This window comes from Egretta garzetta, unplaced genomic scaffold (assembly GCF_000687185.1).
Source record: "Egretta garzetta isolate BGI_Z169 unplaced genomic scaffold, ASM68718v1 scaffold656, whole genome shotgun sequence".
NCBI lineage: Eukaryota > Metazoa > Chordata > Aves > Pelecaniformes > Ardeidae > Egretta > Egretta garzetta.
This window is the reverse complement of record NW_009259968.1, coordinates 1,367,594-1,388,374: the sequence shown is the minus strand read 5'-3', so window position 1 is coordinate 1,388,374 and position 20,781 is coordinate 1,367,594. Positions and strand designations below refer to the sequence as shown.

Sequence of the window (20,781 nt, the reverse complement as noted above, 5' to 3'; positions counted from 1 at the left end):
AGGGGAAGTCCAGGAGCATGACCAGGCTGATGATTTTTCACTGTGCAGAGAACTGCTAAGAACCCTTAGAGCGTGGCACACAGCTCTGCCTTTGTGAAAAAAAGCTTTACAATGGCTAAGGTACGTATAATCATCTAACACTAATAAGTACCTGCAGCATCTGAATCGGTGCTGAGGAGTTCTTTGTGTTGTCAGGAGTGTTGTCTGCGTAGTTTATTCTTGGTCCAGTCTTCTTTACATGGATGTCCCCATAGCACATATGATGTAGCCAAAACCAAAGCAATGGGCTTAAGCTTCATAAACAGGAGGTTAGAGAAGATGATTTACTATTCCCTGATGACTTTAAATGATATATCTATAGTAGATTGTGACAAATGAATAATTTGGAAGAAAGCAGTGTGGTGTTTTCCAGAATTCTAGAAGATTAAAAATGGTTCTAATTTGGTATATTTTGGAAAGTTTTAAAAATAACTTCTTTTATGTACACCTGTATTCAGCCACCCCAGAGCTGTGTGTCCTATAGTAAGTAGATTAAGACTCCCTACCTGTGAGTAGACCATACTTTGGACAATTTACAACTAATAGGTAAGAGATGGATGGGGAAAGTAAACCAGTGGGGAATGAGTTGACTACAAGGTTATTCAAGAGCAAAATTTTGAATAGGACACAAGTATGTTGACACGTACATTGGTGATTGGTCTATTAAGTCATGCTACTCCATAAAAACAGCTAGAATAAAGCCTATATCTAAATAACATTATTGTTTCTATTAGTACTGTGTCCATGCCACTTAGGTAGTATGACACTAAGTGCACTGTTACCTGTTTCTATTTGAAAGATTTTAAATGATGTAATTGTTTCCAGTCAGAGTTTTTAATGTTACCTATTACTGTAAATGCTAGATAAGCTAAAAAAGTCTGAAATTTGAAACCAGTTGTTCAAAAATATTTTAAAACATCTTAATGATACTTCCACAGATAGCATAGTTGTATAAAATACATAAGCGCTATAAAGATCTGTCATTAAGTGATAAGGGTATTGCAGTTTTCCTCAAAAGTAAGTATTTTATGCTTTTTATCTGTTAAAAATATAAAATTAAATGTGTGTATTATCAACAGTTCTTTATGTACAAGTCATTAAATTAATTTACCTCTTTTGATACTGTTTTCATGTTTTTGTGGAGTTTTATATGAGGTTGCATTGAAACAGATTTCCTTGAAAACTGTTTATATTTTCCTATATTCTAATTCTATCTTTCTTCTGATGTGAGAAAAAATACAGGTATTAGACACATGAAACAGAGGAAGTTTTTTGCTCAGTAGTAATTTTCCTCTCATTTGCAGTGTCTAACTTGTTCCCCATTAGTTTAATCATGACTATACAGAAGAGAATGCTTTTTTCCCCCTAATATGCATGAAATATTCCAGTTGTTCTTTCTTGCAGTTTTATAACCCTTTCACATTTCGAACACTGATCTTGATTTTGATTCACATTCATAGAGGCCTTTGCGTCTTAAAATAATGTAATTGAATAGAAATGCATCATCAGTTGATGCATCAAAACTGTGGAACAATATTAAGTTTAGAAAATACATTCTTTATCTTTGGCCTAGGCTGAATTTCAGTAAATACACTCACAGCTCTTACATCCTATTAAAGAAATATTGCAGCAGCACTTACAAGGGTATCAAAGATGCCATGTGCTTATGTTGAAGATAGCTAGAGGAAACATGCGTTTCTTCTGTCAATTTGGAGCCTTAATTGATTAAACTTTGAAATGGCCATTGAGAGTGCATCTGTCTGTATTAATATCTCAATTAGGAATTAGTAATACTTAGTACTAGTACAGTATAGTAAAATATACCATGCTGTGTGCGTTCCGCAATCATCTATACTGTTCAGTTGTTAACATTCTCCCTGGCAGATTTTTACCTGGGCCAACCATAATTCTCCCAGATGATGCCTGGACATGATTCAGGGAGTAGCAGAGTGCATAGGTAGTACAGAGACTTCCTTCAGAGGGAAAGTGTGTAAGCCATGATGTGTCAGTCTCTTCTCCCAAGTAGCAAGTGATAGGACAAGTGGAAATGGCCTCAAGTTGTGCCAGGGCAGGTTTAGGCTAGGAAAAATCTCTTCACCGAAAGAGTTGTCAGGCACTGGAATGGGCTGCCCAGGGAAGTGGTCGAGTCCCCATCCCTGGAGGTATTTAAAAGATGGGTAGATGGGGTGCTTAGGGGCATGGTTTAGTGGTGGGATGGCAGGGTTAGGTTAACGGTTGGACTTGATGATCTTAAAGGTCATTTCCAGCCTAAATGATTCTATGATTCATTTGCTCTTAAGCTCTTAAAATCATGGAGAAGGTCCCTGTCCCATTTGAATTATAGTATGATCTTGGATTCTGCCTCCCAAATGATCCCTTCCATATGCATGCTGTTTTTCCTAGCTCCTTCGGTGTTTTCAAAATATCTGTTTTTGTTGTTTGTCGCCAAAAGTGTCCAGACATGTGAGTCACAGGGAGGAGATCACTGGCACCAACCTCTGTTTTGTGCTCCTGGCAGACACCCTACCTCAGGCTCACTGGTGCTTTCATTCTTTCAGTCATGTCTTTCTGTAGCTCATCTGTAAAAAGTAGTAATATCTTTTTAAAAAAAGAAAAACCAAGTGGATGTCTCTCACTTGATCCTTGTTCTTTTGTCACACATAAACGTCCTCCCTTTGAAATCTGATATCATACTTTGTGATACAATTACACCACAGCTTCAACCTTTAGCCCATGTTTTAACTCACCATCAGCATCTCAGCAAGAAGCACAGAAAATAGAACAAGTGGTATTTTGTTATGTATGTAAGAGGTATGTAGGTATAGAGAATCTTATTCTGTACAAATCAGGGAATAGACTCCTGAATGAGCTGTCAAAATATATGTGTTTTCCTATGAAAAGGGTAGGACAAAATGTCTGAGTTATGAGAGATCTTAAATAAATTATCTGAAGGAAAAGGCAATCTGCTGTATAAATATTTCAACTTTTGAAATTGAAGCCTTTACATTGATCTGCACTAAGAGGCCTGGCCTTATTTTGTAGCAGATAATACTATGTCAAAGCAGTGTTTAGTTCTACTCAGCAGCTGTTGTATTCATACTAAATTATGTCAGATTTAACCTTGAATGTATTCAACAAGAGCGCCCAGTTGTGCTGACAAACCTAAAATCATTTTCAGTTAAATATGTTCTATCACAAACCATTTGGGCACGTTACCTCTCTGAAGGATGACAAAGTCAGTGTGCAAGCTCAGCTTTATAATTCCCACTGCCGATTGAATCCCCATATTATATCCAAACATCCTAGCAGTAGAGTCAATAGGTATCCTATTGGAACGCTGCAGTAGCAGAGGTAGACAATGTGAGGCATTTTCTCAAGGGTATTACTTTCACAATGATTTTAATTGCACATGCCTGATTCACCACTGCTTGCCTATTCATTTGTACTTGTTCAAAGGGAATGCAATTTAATTTTAAAATACTCTCAAATCACTTCAATACTCATTTTACATGGTGAAAGGGCAAGACAATAAAGTGGATTATCAGGTTCTCAGGATTTCATAAGGTGAACTGAAATTTTGCTTGGAGAAGAAACAATAAAAGTCAAGGTTCACTTTTAGAATACTTCAAAGAGTGTCCTGTAAATCCTGGGTCAAACACATTGTACAGCTAGGGCACCTTGTTAACTGCAGTGATGCTGTAATGAGGAGATAACATAAAGATCAGGAGAACAGAGTGTGAGAACCTAGTTTAACTGGAGAAGAGCAGACAGCTGTAGTTGATGGAACAAAATCAGCTCTTCCGGAGAGCACTTCATCGCAGGGAAACACACTGGAGTGCTCTCAGGCGCTCTTGAGAGAAGCCTTCCTCCTTCCCCTTACTCACTGCAGCAGGAGCATAGGAGACTACATGTGCCAGAAGTGGGATGGGAGAAACGCTTCTCCCCTTCCCCAGCTAAACGCACAGTGCTTTAGGGTGCTCATTTAAACTGTAAGAAAGTTCAGTTTATTTTTCTAGGAAGGTCCGAGTACTTGTCATGCTTCCCTGCTGTATACCTTAACCACTTTCTGGGTAACCACCTTGTCTGCTTCTGCAGTTCCAGTTTGTGTAAATAATAATGTAAAGGCTAGAACTCGGGTGTTCTCTCTTCTGATGAGTTTTGTGATCTTCCTAATCTGCCATGAGAGATAGTTGTTTCATTATGGTGTGCAGTACTGTAGATAGTTTTGAAAGTGAATACACAATTTGCCCTCTCTCGTGGTCAGCAGTTCCCAAGAAGCTCTGAGGAGCAGTATGTCTCTAGGAGTTTAACCGACTGGGATATTTTGATTTTTGAAACAAACATTTGTGTTATCAATGGTGACAGTAGGAATCAGGGAGTTTGATGGGCTAGGTTAGGATGAGAGGTTGAGCCTCATCAACTTGAAACCTCAGTTCTGGTTTCCAGTTCCAGTCTCTGCTCCAAAGGCTATACAAAGAGAAAAGACCATTTACAGCAGCAATTACGAGAGATCTTTTCTTCAGTAACCTGAAGATTGAGGGGAATTCTTAGCATAGACTGGTTTTAGTAACTTCAGGAAGCACAAATAACTCCTTTTTTAACATTTGTAAGGCAGCTGCTGCTTTGCAACTTTAAGTCCTTGTGTACTTGATAACGTCGTGTTTCACATCTGTAGGCATAGCTGAGGAAGTGCTCTCTCCAAGGTAAATTAATGCTGATCACTGTGAACTTTCTGATCAGTCTGGCATCTGGGAAGTACTTTCTCAGCTGATGTCCATTTACTGAGAATGCATTGTGTAAGCACCATTTGGATTTCTAAGGCTGTATTCTTAAAGCTCTTTGCAGGTCACTGATGATGATGATGGGGCTTGCAGGCAGCTAGGTTTTGCTCCTTGAACATTCTTCTAAGTTAGAGAGTGGTCCTGAATGCAGTAGAAATAAGGAGGGAGCCAGAATCATTCTGCCATGGCTAATATGATGTCTTATGCTTGGTTGAAGGGGAAAATATAGCACATTTCAGAAAACAGATTTCCCTTAAGTTTCATTTCTGCCACTTCTTCACGTAGGGAAGGAGGAGAAGAGAGTTTGGTACTGTGCTGCCAGTTAATTAGATTTTGGTTTCAGGCTAGAAATGATGAAGCATTTTGATGTTATGTATTTTGGTGGAATCAGAAATCCAGGAATAGGAGTCTAGGTTCCTATAATTACATAAGCTAGCACCTCAGCGTGGCAATCCATGAAGTCTTCTGTATTCAGTCTGCAGCTGTCTGTTAGAAAGAGTTCTAAAGTGGGGAGAAGCTAAGATACCTAACTCAAAGCTGCAGGGAGATCCCACGGTTTACTTAGCAAATTTGTGTCCAGATATGTTTGCTTTGGACTAGAAGCCTAAAATATCTCTTTCCAAGAATTGTGCAGGGTGTTTGAAAGAGAGACTAGGCAGGCATTCAGAGCTTTAATCTCCTAAATCTACTTCAGAGGACTATTATCTTTAGTATATACTGGTTTTTAACTAGCTGGATTGATGCTTTATCCTTCTTAGGAGAGGCATTTGTGTTTCCATTCAACAAGGTTATTGCAGTTGTTCACTAGTTTCCTTAGGAAGGTGTTATGATCTAGGTATCCTAAGAACTTCTGGATCTCTGCTTGGATTTCATTAGAGCACATGGTGTAGCTATTCTCCCTGGATATAGAACCTGGTATACTGCTGTTATTTCATAATATTATTAAGATGTGATCATCAACTCTCCATAGTATCTACATATTGTTATTCTCTTTGTTTACCAGGTTTCTTGTCTATATATACATAACTATTCCAAGCTACCTAGTCTGATGAAGTTGAATGTCATTCTTCAAGTGTGATTTACTCATTACAGCCTAAAATCATGATGAAAAAGAGGAGCATATCTGCAAGCAAAGCTTCCTTGGTCCTCTTTCTGTGCCAAATGATTTCTGCATTGGACGTACCTCTTGACTGTAAGTATTAACTTGCTAAATAAGTGCAGAATGATGGAAGATTAGTTAAATAATTTCTGAATAGGACAATGAAGATAACTCCAACATGGATCTAAACATGGAGTGCGTTTGCTCACTTCAGTCAGGAGATTATGATTATGAATATTTACACTAATTTACTGAAGATTTTCAAAAACTGTGCATATAAAATGACTTACATTGTCACTTGAAAAGGGTTAACATAGGATTCTCACAAATACACTTTGGTGTGCCTTTATTGAACGCTCCATTTGACGAAAATGAAGAAGGACAGAGAAGCACAGTTAAGTGCTAATTATTTGTGAAATTAAGATCATATTGACAATTTGCTGAAAACCCCAGGACAATTCCTAGTTGCTGTAAACAATCACCCTTACCTTCATACAAGGGGTTTCCAGGACCTGATATGAGATCTAGTAAAAGATTCAAATAACTAAAATTCAGACACTGGAAGCATTTTAATTTTTGATCCAGAAGAGTAAGTTAGGCTCTTAGTTTTCGTAAGCAGTGCCTGAAAACAGTTCAATACCTAACTTTAAGTTAAAAGCATGTGTGCTGAGCAGGAAACTCTAGCATTAACCAGTGAGGAAACATCTAGAGGAGGGGAAATCCCAGGATCTGAAATTCTTGTAATATAAGACTGTGTTAGTGGGGAACCTTGAAGGTAGCACTCCATGCTGAAAAGGAAGCAATGGTAGCTGCTGCGTTTTATAACCCTAATAGCTAATTTTATGAAATTATTCATGCTTCAGGTTGTTATTTTCTTCTTAAGATAAGTATGATCACATTTTCAGAATTCAGTGAACCATGTTGCACCTCACAGTGACTACTTATTTGTTAAACTAATTACCAGAGAAGAGAACATTAGGGCTGGTGTTAAATTGATGGATTAATACATCAGTAAATTTGTCTATGATTCTAATCCGCATGGCTTTCTTTACCCCCATGTTTTTGATACCTTCCTAACTTTCATAAATGCATGTTTTTCTTTAATAATCATTGACATAAATTGCATCTGCTTGGGTGTTTTTTTTTTTCTCCATGCATATTACAAGCCTCTCAAACCAATGACCTGTATTTCTGTAATAAGATTGATATATCTGAATCACGTCAGACTTGTTGTATTATGAATGCCTTTAGAGCAATAAACTGTGGCTTAAAGAGGGCTTTAAAAGTTCAATGAATTCATATCATGTTTTCTAAACTTATTTTTTCTCCCCAAATATTTTTGCAGGCTAGAAACAGTGTTTTAAGCCCATCTTGTAGTTTAGGCACTAATGTAAATTTTGCACCACTCTGATATCTTTTGTGTAGAGCAACACTTCAGGTTAAATCAACCAGAAATGCATCAACAGACAAAAATGAGTAGCCCTTTTAGATGTAGCGTATTAACTCTCAATCAAGTTGTTCCCTACTAATAATATTTAGTAACTTTCTTAGGTCTGATAAAGTCACATACTTGTATTTTTAGCCAAAAAAACTTATTAACCAAAATTACAACTATAATGATGTTACTGCTTTCATAAATAATTATTAGAGGGAAGAACGAAGGTGTTCGACGGGTTTTCCTTAAATACCCACCACAGAGAATGGTGAGAACATACTTGGTTAGTTGAACCTTTAGGATTCATCCACGTTAGCAGTTCCTATGCTCTTCAGTGTCTCAAAGTAGGTAAGAGAAGGCTGACAATGTAGCTGACCAAAAGCAGTTTGACTTGCTCTAAAACATTATTGATGAGGAGACATGTATGCAAAATATTTGAAGTTAGCAATAAAGACGTAAAAACTAAGGTGATTTTTTTTTTGTTTAGTTATTTTTCAAACCAAAAGGGATTGCATGTCTGTTGAGTAGAATTAGGTGCTTTCGTCTTTGTAAGAGTAATTTTAGCCTGAAGCGTTCTCCGTGTTCTTCCATATGATCATACGAGTGGATTGATTTTGACTGCAGCATGAGGGCAGTGCACTCCATTAATTCTGATTTGCTGTCTCCGCAGTATCAGTGTTTTGTGTCCTTGCAAGGCCAAAATCACATACCATGGTTGCCTTTAAAAAGTCAACACTTCAGAAAAGTTTCTCATACCATGAACTTTGAGATAAATGCAGTAATATCTGGCACAATGGAAATCGTGGCTGGAATTTCAGGCATTGCTGCATGGGTTACAGTGCTAAATGTTTTAAATGTTTTCTTTTTAATGGTGACCAATGCACTTGTCAGAGATACTTATCTTCCCTCTCAAAAATGCTAATTTTCTTTCAACTAACAAATGTTTCTCTTTAATCTCCATTTGTCCATTCAACTGCTGATTCTGATGTGGGAATAAAAGCAAAACTTCTAGAAGAATGTAAGTTCCTGTCCACAAAAACTAGGCTGTGTGCTGCTGAAAATTAATACTGATTGTGTTGCAAATTGAATTTGCAGTGAAAAAAATGTGTGATTCTGACATTTTGCTGATATCTTGGTTTGCTGTAGCTAGATGTTCTGTGCATGCAGTGTTCACAAAATACTACTGTACATAAACCAGTGTTCTGATATTTTGAACAAATTAACTGTGTAATTTTTGATTGTGTGCTATCTGAACATTAAAATCTTTATTCAATATCAGCATGAGCAATGTTTTATTACTACTTTCAGGAGTAAATATATTTGATAAAATATAAATTCATTGGGATATATATACTCACATACTATTTTACATGTCCAAGTTGGAGATACTTTTTTATCCTTAAAAACCAGTGGATACCATTATTTAAGTAGACCTCATCCTTTATGGGATCTCTTAATTCAGCTCTAGTGTCATGATTAATTTAATAAGTTTTAAGTGCAGCACATAGCACAGGAGTAAAGACTTCAGGTCTTTGATATGCATCAGATGCAATATCCCGTATGTTGGATAGTGTTCATGTCATGTCCCTTTTCAGAGTAAGCATCTGACATGTACTGACCCCGAGAAGTGCCTCTGAGAAGGAAAAGGACTGTCTTCGAAGTGCCTCTCTAAAGAAATACACAAAAAGTCGTCATCATGTAAAAATGTTGCCCTCCTCTTTTAAGCACTCCCCTCTGCAGTGAGGAAGAGGAGCAAAACCCAGCTCTGCATGGCCTGTTCTGTTTAGCTGCTACATCCTGTTGTGATTCCATGATCTGATTTCTTTTTCCTGGCTGTTTCTTCTGAGTAGGGCTTTACAGATGGCTACCTCTTTCTGTGCAACAGAGTACTTAATGTATAATGGCAGGGAAGACTTACAATAAAAATCGCAGTTTTACAATTTTAACTGGCTAGAGTGAGACATGAGAACACAGATAACTCTAAGGATTGAAATATTTTGCTAAAGTGGCTAGAAATGACCCCAAAGTACTAGTAAAGTGTATAGCTGGACAGACAATTTACAACAGTTAGACAGGGATGTTCATGGGCATGTTATTAAACGGGTTCCTTTAGATAACACTAAACTACAGACAGAAGAATAATGTTAAGGAAGACACCTTTCTTACTATCTTGAATACCATAAACGGGATTTTTTTAATGCAAAAATTGGCATAGATGATAACAAATTACTTTGAATAGGTAGGCACCGACTAGTTTGTCAGGTGAATAAATTATCTTTTGTGCTGCTCATTCTAGAGTACTTGATAAATCATAAATGTTAAATGTTTGTTTCTCCTGGGGCTATTCACAAGGTTGACTATATTTTTGTTGTTTTTTTTTTAAGGAGAATCAGTACAGGACTTTTTCTGCGTTTGCTCTGTTTGGAAACTAGTTACTATTTTTGTCATTTTTTACAGTCTCTTTTACTTACAACACATCTTTTACTCCTGAAAAGTAGCTCCTAAAAGCATGCTTTGTAGATTAATTCAATATTTTGAGCACAATAAAGATGTGAAAAGTTTATACCCATAGAGAATTTGGAAATATGTGAAATGTGTAGAAATACAAAGCAATGTATTTTTTTTTCCTTCTGTGTGGTAAAAACCATTTTGTGGGGGTATACATCTCACAACTCTTCATTCGGGATATGTTGGACTTAGAATTCAAGTGTCCTTTGGTTTTGTGAAAAGCTGAAGTCTGACGTATAGAAATGATATTCATTAAACTTTTTGGCCAAGACCTTCATGAGCTGTAAATCAGCATGGCTCAGCTAGAAGTTAGTACAGCTACGCTGATTTACAAGAGTAGAGGGCTTCAGCCTCCTAATACAAAAGATACTTTAATCCCACTCTTCAGTTGATTTGGTTGCTAATTGCAGTTCTGCTTTCTCTGCTTACACAACTGTCTTGCTGATACTTTGAAAATATTGTTAAATTTCTCTCTGTCTCTTATATTCCATAATGAAGTGTCACAACCTCCTACGATAACTCAGCAATCTCCAAAAGATTACATTGTTGACCCTCGAGAAAATATTGTAATACAGTGTGAAGCAAAAGGAAAGCCGCCTCCTAGGTTAGTAGCATTTTGTTTTGCTTTTGTTGGCCTAACAGCATTGGAAAACTAGGAGAAAATAATGTGACTTCTGTAAACTAACAACTACATGCATATATGTATGTGCTTGCACATGCAAAAACACGCATGCACTCCTACCTTTGTACTTTAAAGGGCTACCAGATAGTGGCATAAATTTGACTCTTCTCATACTTGACATTTAAACTTCTCTGTAGTCATCAAGCAACTGTAGTATTTTTTTTCTTCTCAAAGCTTTAACAATAAAATAATGCTCAATTATTACAAAAGCAGATAGGTGAATGCCCATGGAAAGCGCTAAGATGCATGCTATACTGTGAACTGGATCACATTCCAGATTTAATAGTATCTAAGAAGAATGGATGTTGAATGAATTCAGAGTAACACTAATAAATTCAAATTTCATGTTTTGTAAATCATTGTGGTTTACAAGGCTCATCTTGAAATACATCGCGATTTTGTCGGAAGTTATGTAATACATATCAGCCTTAATAATCAATAGCCTTGATTTACCAAGTGTATTTAATAGCCTTAAGTTTGGGTTTTGGCAGAAAGGGTCACCCTGTATAGAGATCAGATTCCTGATCATCTTCCATTTTAAGGTCCTGTTTCAGTATCTTGCACTAGAAATAGCAGTAGCTGTGATGCGTCCTGGCATTGCTAGTAACTGCTTCTGATTTCATAGAGATCAGATTCCTGATCATCTTCCATTTTAAAGTCCTGTTTCAGTATCTTGAAATATTTGAAAACTACTCATTCCAAGATACTGAGTACCTGCACTAGAAATAGCAGTAGCTGTGATGCATCCTGGCATTGCTAGTAACTGCTTCTGATTTCGGAGACTATATAAAGAGAAATGTGCATCTCTGTTCTCAGTAGTGTTATGCTGCAACTTGCAAGGTCAGTCTATAATTGCTCATTCAGACACACAGAGAGCTCATTAAATGTACTTCTGAATAACCAGGGTTTTTTTCTACATTATTCCTTCTGGCTGCCTTGGGATCATGGTCATTATCGTGCTGGGCAGCAGAATGGAGAAGACGGAGAATATCTGTGATACCGCCACCCTTTCTAGTGTTCTGTTAATGGTAGGAGTGCCATAAAGCTGCTGTGCCTTACCAGCATTTTAATTTAGCAGGCACAATGCCATTCTCAAGAGTCTGGGTGTTGACCTGGAGGATCAGATGATTATTGTGCGCTTTCGGACAACTGTACTGCTTCTGCAGATGTTTCTTCTGAAGGCCTTTTTTGGTTTGGATTTAGCTGAGAGACTAAGAGCACTGTCAGTGAGACTGACATACCTGAGTCACGTGCCAGGGCTCTCTGTTCTACAGCCTCACCTTTCCCATCAAACCACTGTCTCACTTTGTTCCCCTGCTACGGAGGAAGTGACAGGATTTAAGTGCAGGATTTTTCTAGTGAGTTTTATAAGCTTGTGCTTGGTTTTTGCTTATTTTTAAAGATATGACATCCAACAATTTATTTCAATAATTAGTCTGGTCCATCAGGCTGGATGACCTTCAAATGCATATTGGAAATTGAGCTGCTTCAAAGCTCGGAAGTTGAAGATGAACTTTCTCAGCCTGGAGTGTGAATTGTTTGTTGAAACAGGGTATAACTTCTTATTGGTGAGAAAAGCTGGCAGAAAGGTTTATGGATGTGCTGCTACCTATAGCTTGAGCAGTAAAGATTCTGACTTTCATACATCTCAAATTCAAGGGTTAGTACCACATTTGTCACCTCTCATTTGAAGCTACATTACAGGTCCCTGTATCCTTCAGTGTTATTGGTAGCAGAGGATTATAGGAACCCCACGGTCTGCAGCTTCACCCACAAGGTTGTAAGAAACACGTTCATCCATTGGTTCACTATGCACACTAGTCCACCCAAAAACATGGCAGTGTGGTGCAGTGCTGCCGATCAGGTCCAGTTCTTTTCCTCTCCCCCACCACAAAGTGCCCATAGCATGTCCAGTCTTGCCCTCCTACTGAAGAAGGTCAGTGCACAATTTGAGTGACTTAAAAATTGAGCTTTTCTAGTACTGTATACATTTATACTTCTAGGAAGCGTTCTAAACAGTAAGTATATATAGTGTTTGTGTTTAAGGTTATGAAGCTGAAATGTAACCAGTAAGAAAACTGTTGTTCACAACATTTGAACCTGTGAGTGCTCAGCACTTCACAGGTGTTGGTCTAGCTCTCTGTAGCTATACTTTTGGCCATTAACAAAGCATAAGTAAGAAATTGGTGTTTACGATAGTATAAGTCACAGGCTGTGAATCTCTGCTTTTTTACTTTTTTTAAATGAGTTCTAATAGTTTTTAATGAGTTCATTTTTAGTGACTCCTTTTCAAAACATTTCTTGCTTTGAGTAACACCAGTGTAAATTTACTAGATTGATTATGGGCTATCAGACTGCAAAATTTCATTTAAAGAATTATGGCTGTTTGCATTAGAGTAGTGAAAAGAAGTGAAACTCACCACACAGTCTTTAATTCACTTGCATAACTTTAAATGGCCAAACCAATTAAAAGAAGCGGTCTCCTGCTGGGACCCAAGATGACACATTTCAGCCCAGAGCAAGTTTTTAAAGGCAGGTTTATAAACCCTTTCAACAATAGGTTTTATAATGGAAATGCTAATGCAGCTTTAGCAGTATCAGTTCTTGCAGATGTTACTGTATCATCTTTAGTAGAAAGAAAACAGTTCTATTCCATATATGATTAACTTAAGAATCTTTTAATGTAATTTTTTTTAAATATTGACTTTGAAATAGCTCCTGTTAACAAGTTCAGCCAAGCTTTTATCTTAAAGTATTGCCTGATTTCTTACATTAAAAAGTACTCTATTACTTTATTAGTTAATTTAGTTTGGGAACAAGCCTTACTTACCTGCTAAAGAAAAAATACCATGTATTATTGAAAATTACTTTTTTCTTCTCTCTCTCCATACAATCTACAAAAGGCAACTGAAGAAAAAACTTTTCATTTTGTTTTTATTATTTTAGCTTTTCCTGGACACGCAATGGAACTCATTTTGATATAGATAAAGATGCACAAGTAACAATGAAACCAAATTCAGGGACCCTTGTCGTAAATATTATGAATGGTGGGAAGGCAGAAGCATATGAAGGAGTATACCAGTGTACAGCAAGGAATGAACGAGGAGCAGCCATTTCCAACAATATTGTTATAAGGCCTTCTAGTAAGTGAAGGTCTTAATGTTCATAAAATGTGAAATACTTTGGTTTGTTTTCATATGAATGTTTTGCGGGTTTTTTTCCTGTCATAAAAATTTAATCATCAGAGTGATCATGTTAGAAGGTATTGTATAGTTTCTGATATTCAGATTTAACAATGTATTGCATGTTCTCTCCAATATTCCTTAGAAAATTTAATAACCAAAATGCTTTCCTGGTTTTATTTTTGGGTATGCCTGGATGATCTATCATGTTTAAAATTGGGTTAGAATAAAATTTTTAAGTCCTTAATGCACATCCTTAATGAGGATGATTTTTATTCTCTTTCTGATGCATGTATTCCATAGTTTTTATAATAGCTTTAATATAGAACAGATTGGGACCAAAAAGAAAATAAAGCTAAAGAATTTTGATTAATGGTAGACTGTGTCTACAGTTTTTAGTGTGATTTTTATCTCAGATCAGTTTTTCAAGCTTCTCAGCTTAAAATATGCTGTTCTCACATGTTTTAATAAAACTGTGTGTGTATAATGCTCTTTCAGGAAGGTCTGCCTTTTTTTCTAATTTAGTGCATCACTTCTGGTTTTTGTTTTTGCATTATTGTAGTTAAAACTTTCCAAGATATTGTTATAGAACCTTTAGTGAGTAGCCAAAATATTTTTAATCAGTTGATGATACTTTCAGGAAATCATTGCTTTAAACAATATTTTAAAGAAAGCCTACTTTTCTCCTAAGAAAACATAAAAAAGAACAGAAGTAAACATAAAAGGACTTAACATTCTGATGCATGTAGTTCTTCAGTTTTTCTGGAATATTATGTGCATTTCTTCCTTAAATTCTGGAATTTCTGTCAATCCATAGTTTGTATGTGTGTTAAAATTATTTTATATAGGATCCCCTTTGTGGACAAAAGAAAAACTAGAACCAAATCATGTTCGAGAAGGTGATTCACTAGTACTGCACTGCAGACCTCCTGTTGGCTTACCACCACCTATAATATTTTGGATGGATAACGGTGAGTTTGGTTTTTATGCAGAATTTTTGCAGTTTTTCTACATAGCTGATCATTGCTTTCCAAGACCACAGATGGTGGAGTTTCCCTGTAAGTCAAAATTCAAAGAATTTCCATTTCTGTAGAAACAAAGAAAAAGCAGACACGTAGCCTAAAAGCATGAAGCCAAAAGCAGCTGGAGATCTTAATGTTAGTTGTAGATTAACATGCTAGGGAAGAATGGGAAGACAAGAGAGCTCAAGAGGAAACTTAGTAAGGTCTATATATTTACAAACCCACAAATAGTGTAATCGAACGGATGTGGAGTCTGCAGATCATCATAATGGAGTGTGTATTATAATTGAGATAAATGTGTTCTTGTTTTCCCCTAGCTTTCCAAAGGCTGCCTCAAAGTGAAAGAGTTTCCCAAGGTTTAAATGGAGACCTTTATTTTTCTAATGTACAACCAGAAGATACCCGGGAGGACTATATCTGCTATGCAAGATTTAATCATACGCAAACTATACAGCAGAAACAACCCATTTCTGTAAAAGTGTTTTCAAGTAGGTATTGCATTACCTAATTACATACTTACGTAGTATTTATCCAGAATTCTCAAGTTATTTGCAACAGTTAAGTAGTGTTATGCTTAGGAATTTTGTCATTTTAATTCTGAATAAGGAATTATGTTACTGTATAAACTTAAAATGTAATTTCCAGTGTTCCTGACATATAATTCATTTTAAAAGCTGTCATTTTTTCCCTTTATCAGGCTTTGTCTTTTGAAAAAATGTTTTGTAAGATTTAAAATATTGAAAAAATACAGTGTAAAAAATGATTTTTCAAATAGTTTTCACATCCAAGAATATGAAGTTATTATGGTTATTGTAACTATTGAAACAAATTAATCAATCATTTGATTAACTCACTGAGGCCATATCATCACCTTTTGATTCCCAGTACTTTGATTTATCCCTTTTGTATGCATTCTTCATGATATTCTGTTTATTTCAGTGGATTCATTGAATGACACTATAGCTGCTAATTTGAGTGACACTGATATTTATGGTGGTGAGTTACACTGGTCCCCACTGATACTCCCTGTTTCACGGTAGCATTTAGTTAACTAACTTCACCTCCATGGCTGCTTAACCTTTTGCACCCTTTTCAGTTTCTAATAAAGGTATCTATTAGTGCTGGTGATAATACATGCTTTAGAAAGGGACTGCACAGTGTGATCCTTTCAAATATTTAATGGTTCAATGTTATTATAACATATGGTTCATAAAAAATACAAACTCTTATAATAAATGAGTCCTTTCACACTGGGGCAGATTTTAAAAATCGTCTGTTTGATTGCTTCCATACTGTGTTGCTTTTTTATATTTGTCCTATTTAACTAGTAGATTGATATGTTCATTATCACTAGGACTATTCAGTATCACATGCTGCTTATATAAATAACAACAATTAAGCATTTAACAGATGCACTTCACATTTAATAGTTTATTAAATATATCATTCATTTTTAACATTTCATAAGTATAAAATTTTAACATTTTAATACTATCTGTATAAGTAACTTTGTAAGGGAAGGATGAGGGTTTTTTTTGTCTGGTGTTTAAGCTGATCTTTACTTTAATCTTTGTTGAATAATATTTTGTATAGTGTGAATTAAATCCTCCCGAACAGGTATATGTGTATTTAGCAAAGCTGACTTTGGAGCAACATTGATTCCATAACACTTTAGGTTCTAGACTCTCCACTGGACGTTATGTGAGATAGATAGAAAATACATGATATTTCTTCTATTTTTGTCTTTTTCCTTGTCAAATGAGGCTTTGTACATATTAAATGATAACTTACGGGAATCTAAAATAAAACAGGGGCACAGAATATTTTAATTCTCTGCATAAAAATAAGATGTCATTCAGGAACAAAGAAGAAATATATGTCTGAACACAGAATGATAAATTAGCTGCAATTAGTGAGGAAAACACCATTCAGTTGACTCACAACTCAGAAATACCAGAGGTAATTCTTCTGAATTTTTGTAGTCTTGCAAAAGGAGTTGGTGGTCCTTAGCAGTGCCAAAACTGGGTAGATTAGTTAAAGCCTGTGACTATCAACTGAATTCTTCACTCTAGACCACCCTTTTCTCCCAACTTAAAGTCGTTTGTGTACTAGTTTTTAAGGAATTCATAGCACGTACTGTATTAAAATTGTGTTCTCTTTATGTTAATCTCTCAGTAAATCCTGTACCTTAATAAACAAGTTTACTATGTTTCTGCTCACATTTTAAAAAATGCAATAATTTACTGTAATGATTCAGACTGCTACTGCACTTCAGAGCAATTTAATCGTATATTTTAAAATTGCTATAAAAGAACATTAGAGTATTTACAGAAATCACTCTTATTCTGACTTCCATGAAGGCACATGAAATACCATAATACTTCAAAGCCAACAATGTATGTCAGAAATGGGTCTTATATTTATAGCTATCTTTTTACTGTGGTTATTTCTCATGGGTTAATCAATGTTTCTTTATTACCAGACTGGGGAACAGCTCGAATTAAAGTTAAATATATAGTAGGAGGAGAATACAAGGCTTAGCTTGTGAAAAGACGCCTCACGTTGTCTAGAAAATATTGAACAAAGTATATTGCAAAGCGGAATGTACCTTTTATCCCCTTGGTTTATATTTCTGAATGCAATAACTTTGCTTTATTTGTGTTTTGTTAGAAGCCCAGAAATTTTTGGTAACTTTTGGTCTTGCACTATGATTCACATCAGTGACCTCCTACTCCCTGTAATAGTTCTGCTGAAGTGAATAGGGGCTGTTTAGGATTAAGGCTCAACATCCATCCATCAGGCTGCATAGTTGCCTATGTAAACACTATGTATCAATTGCTCCCATCTTTAACAATAACATTTTTCATGTATGTGTTCAAAATTATAGCATTTAACAGGTTGAGATGTGATTATGTTATGTCTGTCAAAAACCTAATGTGTTGAACGGTGTAGTTTTGTAACACAATGATTTTTAATTAAATGGGCAATGTGCAGCAAAATCACTGTCCACAATGTGAGAATGGGTGTATGCATTTGATCAATATTGAAATAAATAAATAAATATTAAAATAAAATTTATACATTGATTTTTATTTTATTTTATTTTTTTCTTGTTCCAGCCAAGCCAGTTACAGAGAGGCAACCGATTCTTCTAACACCAACAGGTAGCACAAGTACCAAAGTGGAACTCAGAGGAAATGTGCTTTTGCTGGAGTGCATTGCAGCAGGATTGTGAGTTACTTTTTAGACAGTGTTTTTCTAAATAAAAATACAGAAACAGAGGGAAACTTCTCAAGAGATGCTTAAAATGTTACCACTGCATAAGCTTAGGTATTTCAAAGAAACAGAAAAGTAAAATGGAAAGAGCTCTTTTAAGAAAGTCCATCATTTACTTGGGCATCAGCAGATTCTAAAACTGACTATGAACATAAATATTATGGCCTCTGCCTTCTCATATCCCCAAGCCCTATGCACAGGATTCAGCTTGCACCATTGTTTTTTTTAAAGGACACAAGCAAGAAATACCATAGGGTAACCCTGGACACACATCTGCAGAATTGCACTGAGGAATCAAGCCTCTGTTTTTTAGTTAAATTTGTAATCAGGCTTTCAAATTATATAAAAATAGCTAAGAATCTGCTCGTCTAATCTGAAAAAGCTGCTCACATATGCTAATAATTACTTAGTAGCTAGGTGGGAGTTGTTAGAACATACCTTCAGCTCCTTACATCCAATTTCTCATTGTAATTGAGTTTAATTGGTACTTGTTTCTTCAATGTAATGCAAGTTTGCTTCTGCTGGTTATTGTGCAAGTAGAAAATTACTGAAGAGCAATTTAACTTCATGAACTAGTTTGATGTTAAATCAATTTCATTCTCGGGAAGAAATCTGAGAATAAATTGGTTAGTGCAGAAGTGGAAAATCTTTAGTACCTATTTCAGGAACTGTAAACATGTTTACAGTGCACAAAAGCATATAATGCTGAGTGCTCAGAGGTAGCCATGAGAAAAGCCAATAACTGTAAATGATGCAGCACAGCATCATGCACATGTGTTTACTTACATAATCTCTACAGGGCACGCTTGTGCACAGCTTGACACAGCTTGATACAAGCATCAGTGTAGTGTTTCTGTCTCAGCTGAGGTCTCCTCAGGTGTCTTTGCATCAGCACTGCTAGGAAAACTACACCTATGAGTGGGAGTAGCATCAGCTTGGGTAATCTTTGTCTACAATATAGCTACATGCTTTTTGACAGCGTTGCAATAGAAGTATTCGGTGATCCAAACTCCAGTAAATTGGCTGGATAAAAACAGGGGAAAAAATAGAATATTATACATTATATGGCTTTGCGCCTTTAGCCATCATGTATTTTTTTAAAAAAAAAAATAATTCAATGAGGGAAGCTTAGATAGTTGTCCACAAAGGGCCAGATTCAGATTTTGTTAAAAATAACTGTTCCTAATTACTGATACGATAATTAAAAGTCAATTTAGCTAAGTGTCTCTTACAAAACATGTGGTACTGGACTACTAAGGGAATATTTGCCTTGAAGTCATTACTATTTGAGACAGGACATTCTACTCAGCAAGCAACACCTTGTAATTCCTTGTAATATTAAAAGTATATCTCCATGTCTTTGGACAACTTTCGTCTTCAGTGGACAGCCTGGGGCATAGCCAAGATTTAGGCACAGTGCAGTGACAAGTAGCTAAACTTGACTCAGCACTGACGTTTTTTTCTTGATTTCTCATAGGAGATATTTCTGACTCCTTACAGCTCTGCTGTAAAATTTATGATGTTCATGAAGCATTAGGGTATGGCTCAAATGAAGGACAACTATAAACTTGTCATTATCTAGAAACTACCTTTTAAAGCACTATGAGCATCAATTTCATATTATAAGTGCAAGATTTGAAATACACTTGTATTCATTTCTTAACCATCAGGGGTTTTAGATAAATCAGCAGACAAATGTATTCTATAATTATTAAGCCTACGAACAGATGGCCATTGACAGTGTTAGTGAGGCTTGTCATTTCCTATAAACAAGCACTGCCATATTTTGCACATTTGCTGGACATGCCCCAAAATCTGGGAAAAGGCTTTTAAAATAATTATTTGTAAAATATATGTTCAAAAAATTAATGTATTGAACTCTCGTCTTCCTTTTCTCCAGTCCCTAAATCTGATTTGTGCTTTTGCTCCTCCAGACCCACACCGGTAATCCGCTGGATTAAAGAGGGTGGGGAACTGCCAGCCAACAGAACATTTTTTGAAAACTTTAAGAAAACTCTCAAGATTACAGATGTTTCTGAAGCTGACTCTGGGAACTACAAATGTATAGCAAGAAATATATTAGGTTCTGCTCATCATGTCATTTCAGTAACTGTGAAAGGTAATACTAAAATAATCCTTGATGTAATATTGTCAGTGTCCAGAATGCAAGATTGAAGCAAGCTTTCTAGGATAAAATATAGCTGAAAGGGTGAATGATAATAGTAAAAGAAAAAAAACCAAACAATCCTGAGGAAATGATCATTAAACTGACTGAATATTACCACTGGAAGGACTTTACTATCTCTAATCTCTTTTTCTTTTTTTAATATGTAATTTTATAAATCAACAGGCTAAATTGAGACTGTACTGTAACAGTGGTAAAATAATTTCTTGGCTTGTACCAGTGATACATTGATTTTAGATCCTTTGATTAGCTGTCATTGGACTGCTTCTTTCCCTTGGTTTTGTATCTACCTCCCCATCTCTCTTCTTCATCACCTTCTTATTTTCTCCATCTTTTCTGCTCCCCATTCATATAGCCCAGATTCTTTCTCTTCTCTATTTTATTATTTGGGTTATGGTCTTATATTCTTCTTCCTTTTTCTCTCTTACTTGACATTTCTGTTTTTCTATCTTCTTCGTGTTTTTTACCCAAGATGATGTCTTACTAGTTCTAAAAACACTTAGAGTATGTGTGTCCAAATAGCAATTGTAAGCATGTTTTGAATGCCATGAAACAAAAAAACTGGAATGACA

The 20,781-nt window shown here is 35.9% G+C and overlaps 1 protein-coding gene across 32 annotated transcripts in view; it reads left to right on the top strand.

The window, feature by feature from the left end:
- The first annotated feature begins 5,912 nt into the window (after nt 1-5,912).
- The window catches only part of NRCAM (neuronal cell adhesion molecule), a 68,947-nt gene continuing 54,078 nt past the window's right edge, over nt 5,913-20,781 (top strand). For 12 of the 32 annotated variants that reach the window (XM_035895798.1, XM_009640278.2, XM_035895783.1 and 9 more), the window contains exons 1-8: nt 5,913-6,012; nt 8,355-8,372; nt 10,361-10,466; nt 13,491-13,687; nt 14,575-14,697; nt 15,066-15,236; nt 17,868-17,979; nt 19,959-20,143. In XM_035895798.1, coding sequence (XP_035751691.1) covers nt 5,922-6,012; nt 8,355-8,372; nt 10,361-10,466; nt 13,491-13,687; nt 14,575-14,697; nt 15,066-15,236; nt 17,868-17,979; nt 19,959-20,143 — 1,003 coding nt within the window. In that variant the 5' untranslated portion in view covers nt 5,913-5,921. Of the gene's footprint in view, nt 6,013-8,354; nt 8,373-10,360; nt 10,467-13,490; nt 13,688-14,574; nt 14,698-15,065; nt 15,237-15,687; nt 15,745-17,867; nt 17,980-19,958; nt 20,144-20,781 lie in introns of all 32 variants that reach the window. The other 20 variants (XM_035895792.1, XM_035895791.1, XM_035895788.1 and 17 more) reach the window with 5 other exon arrangements.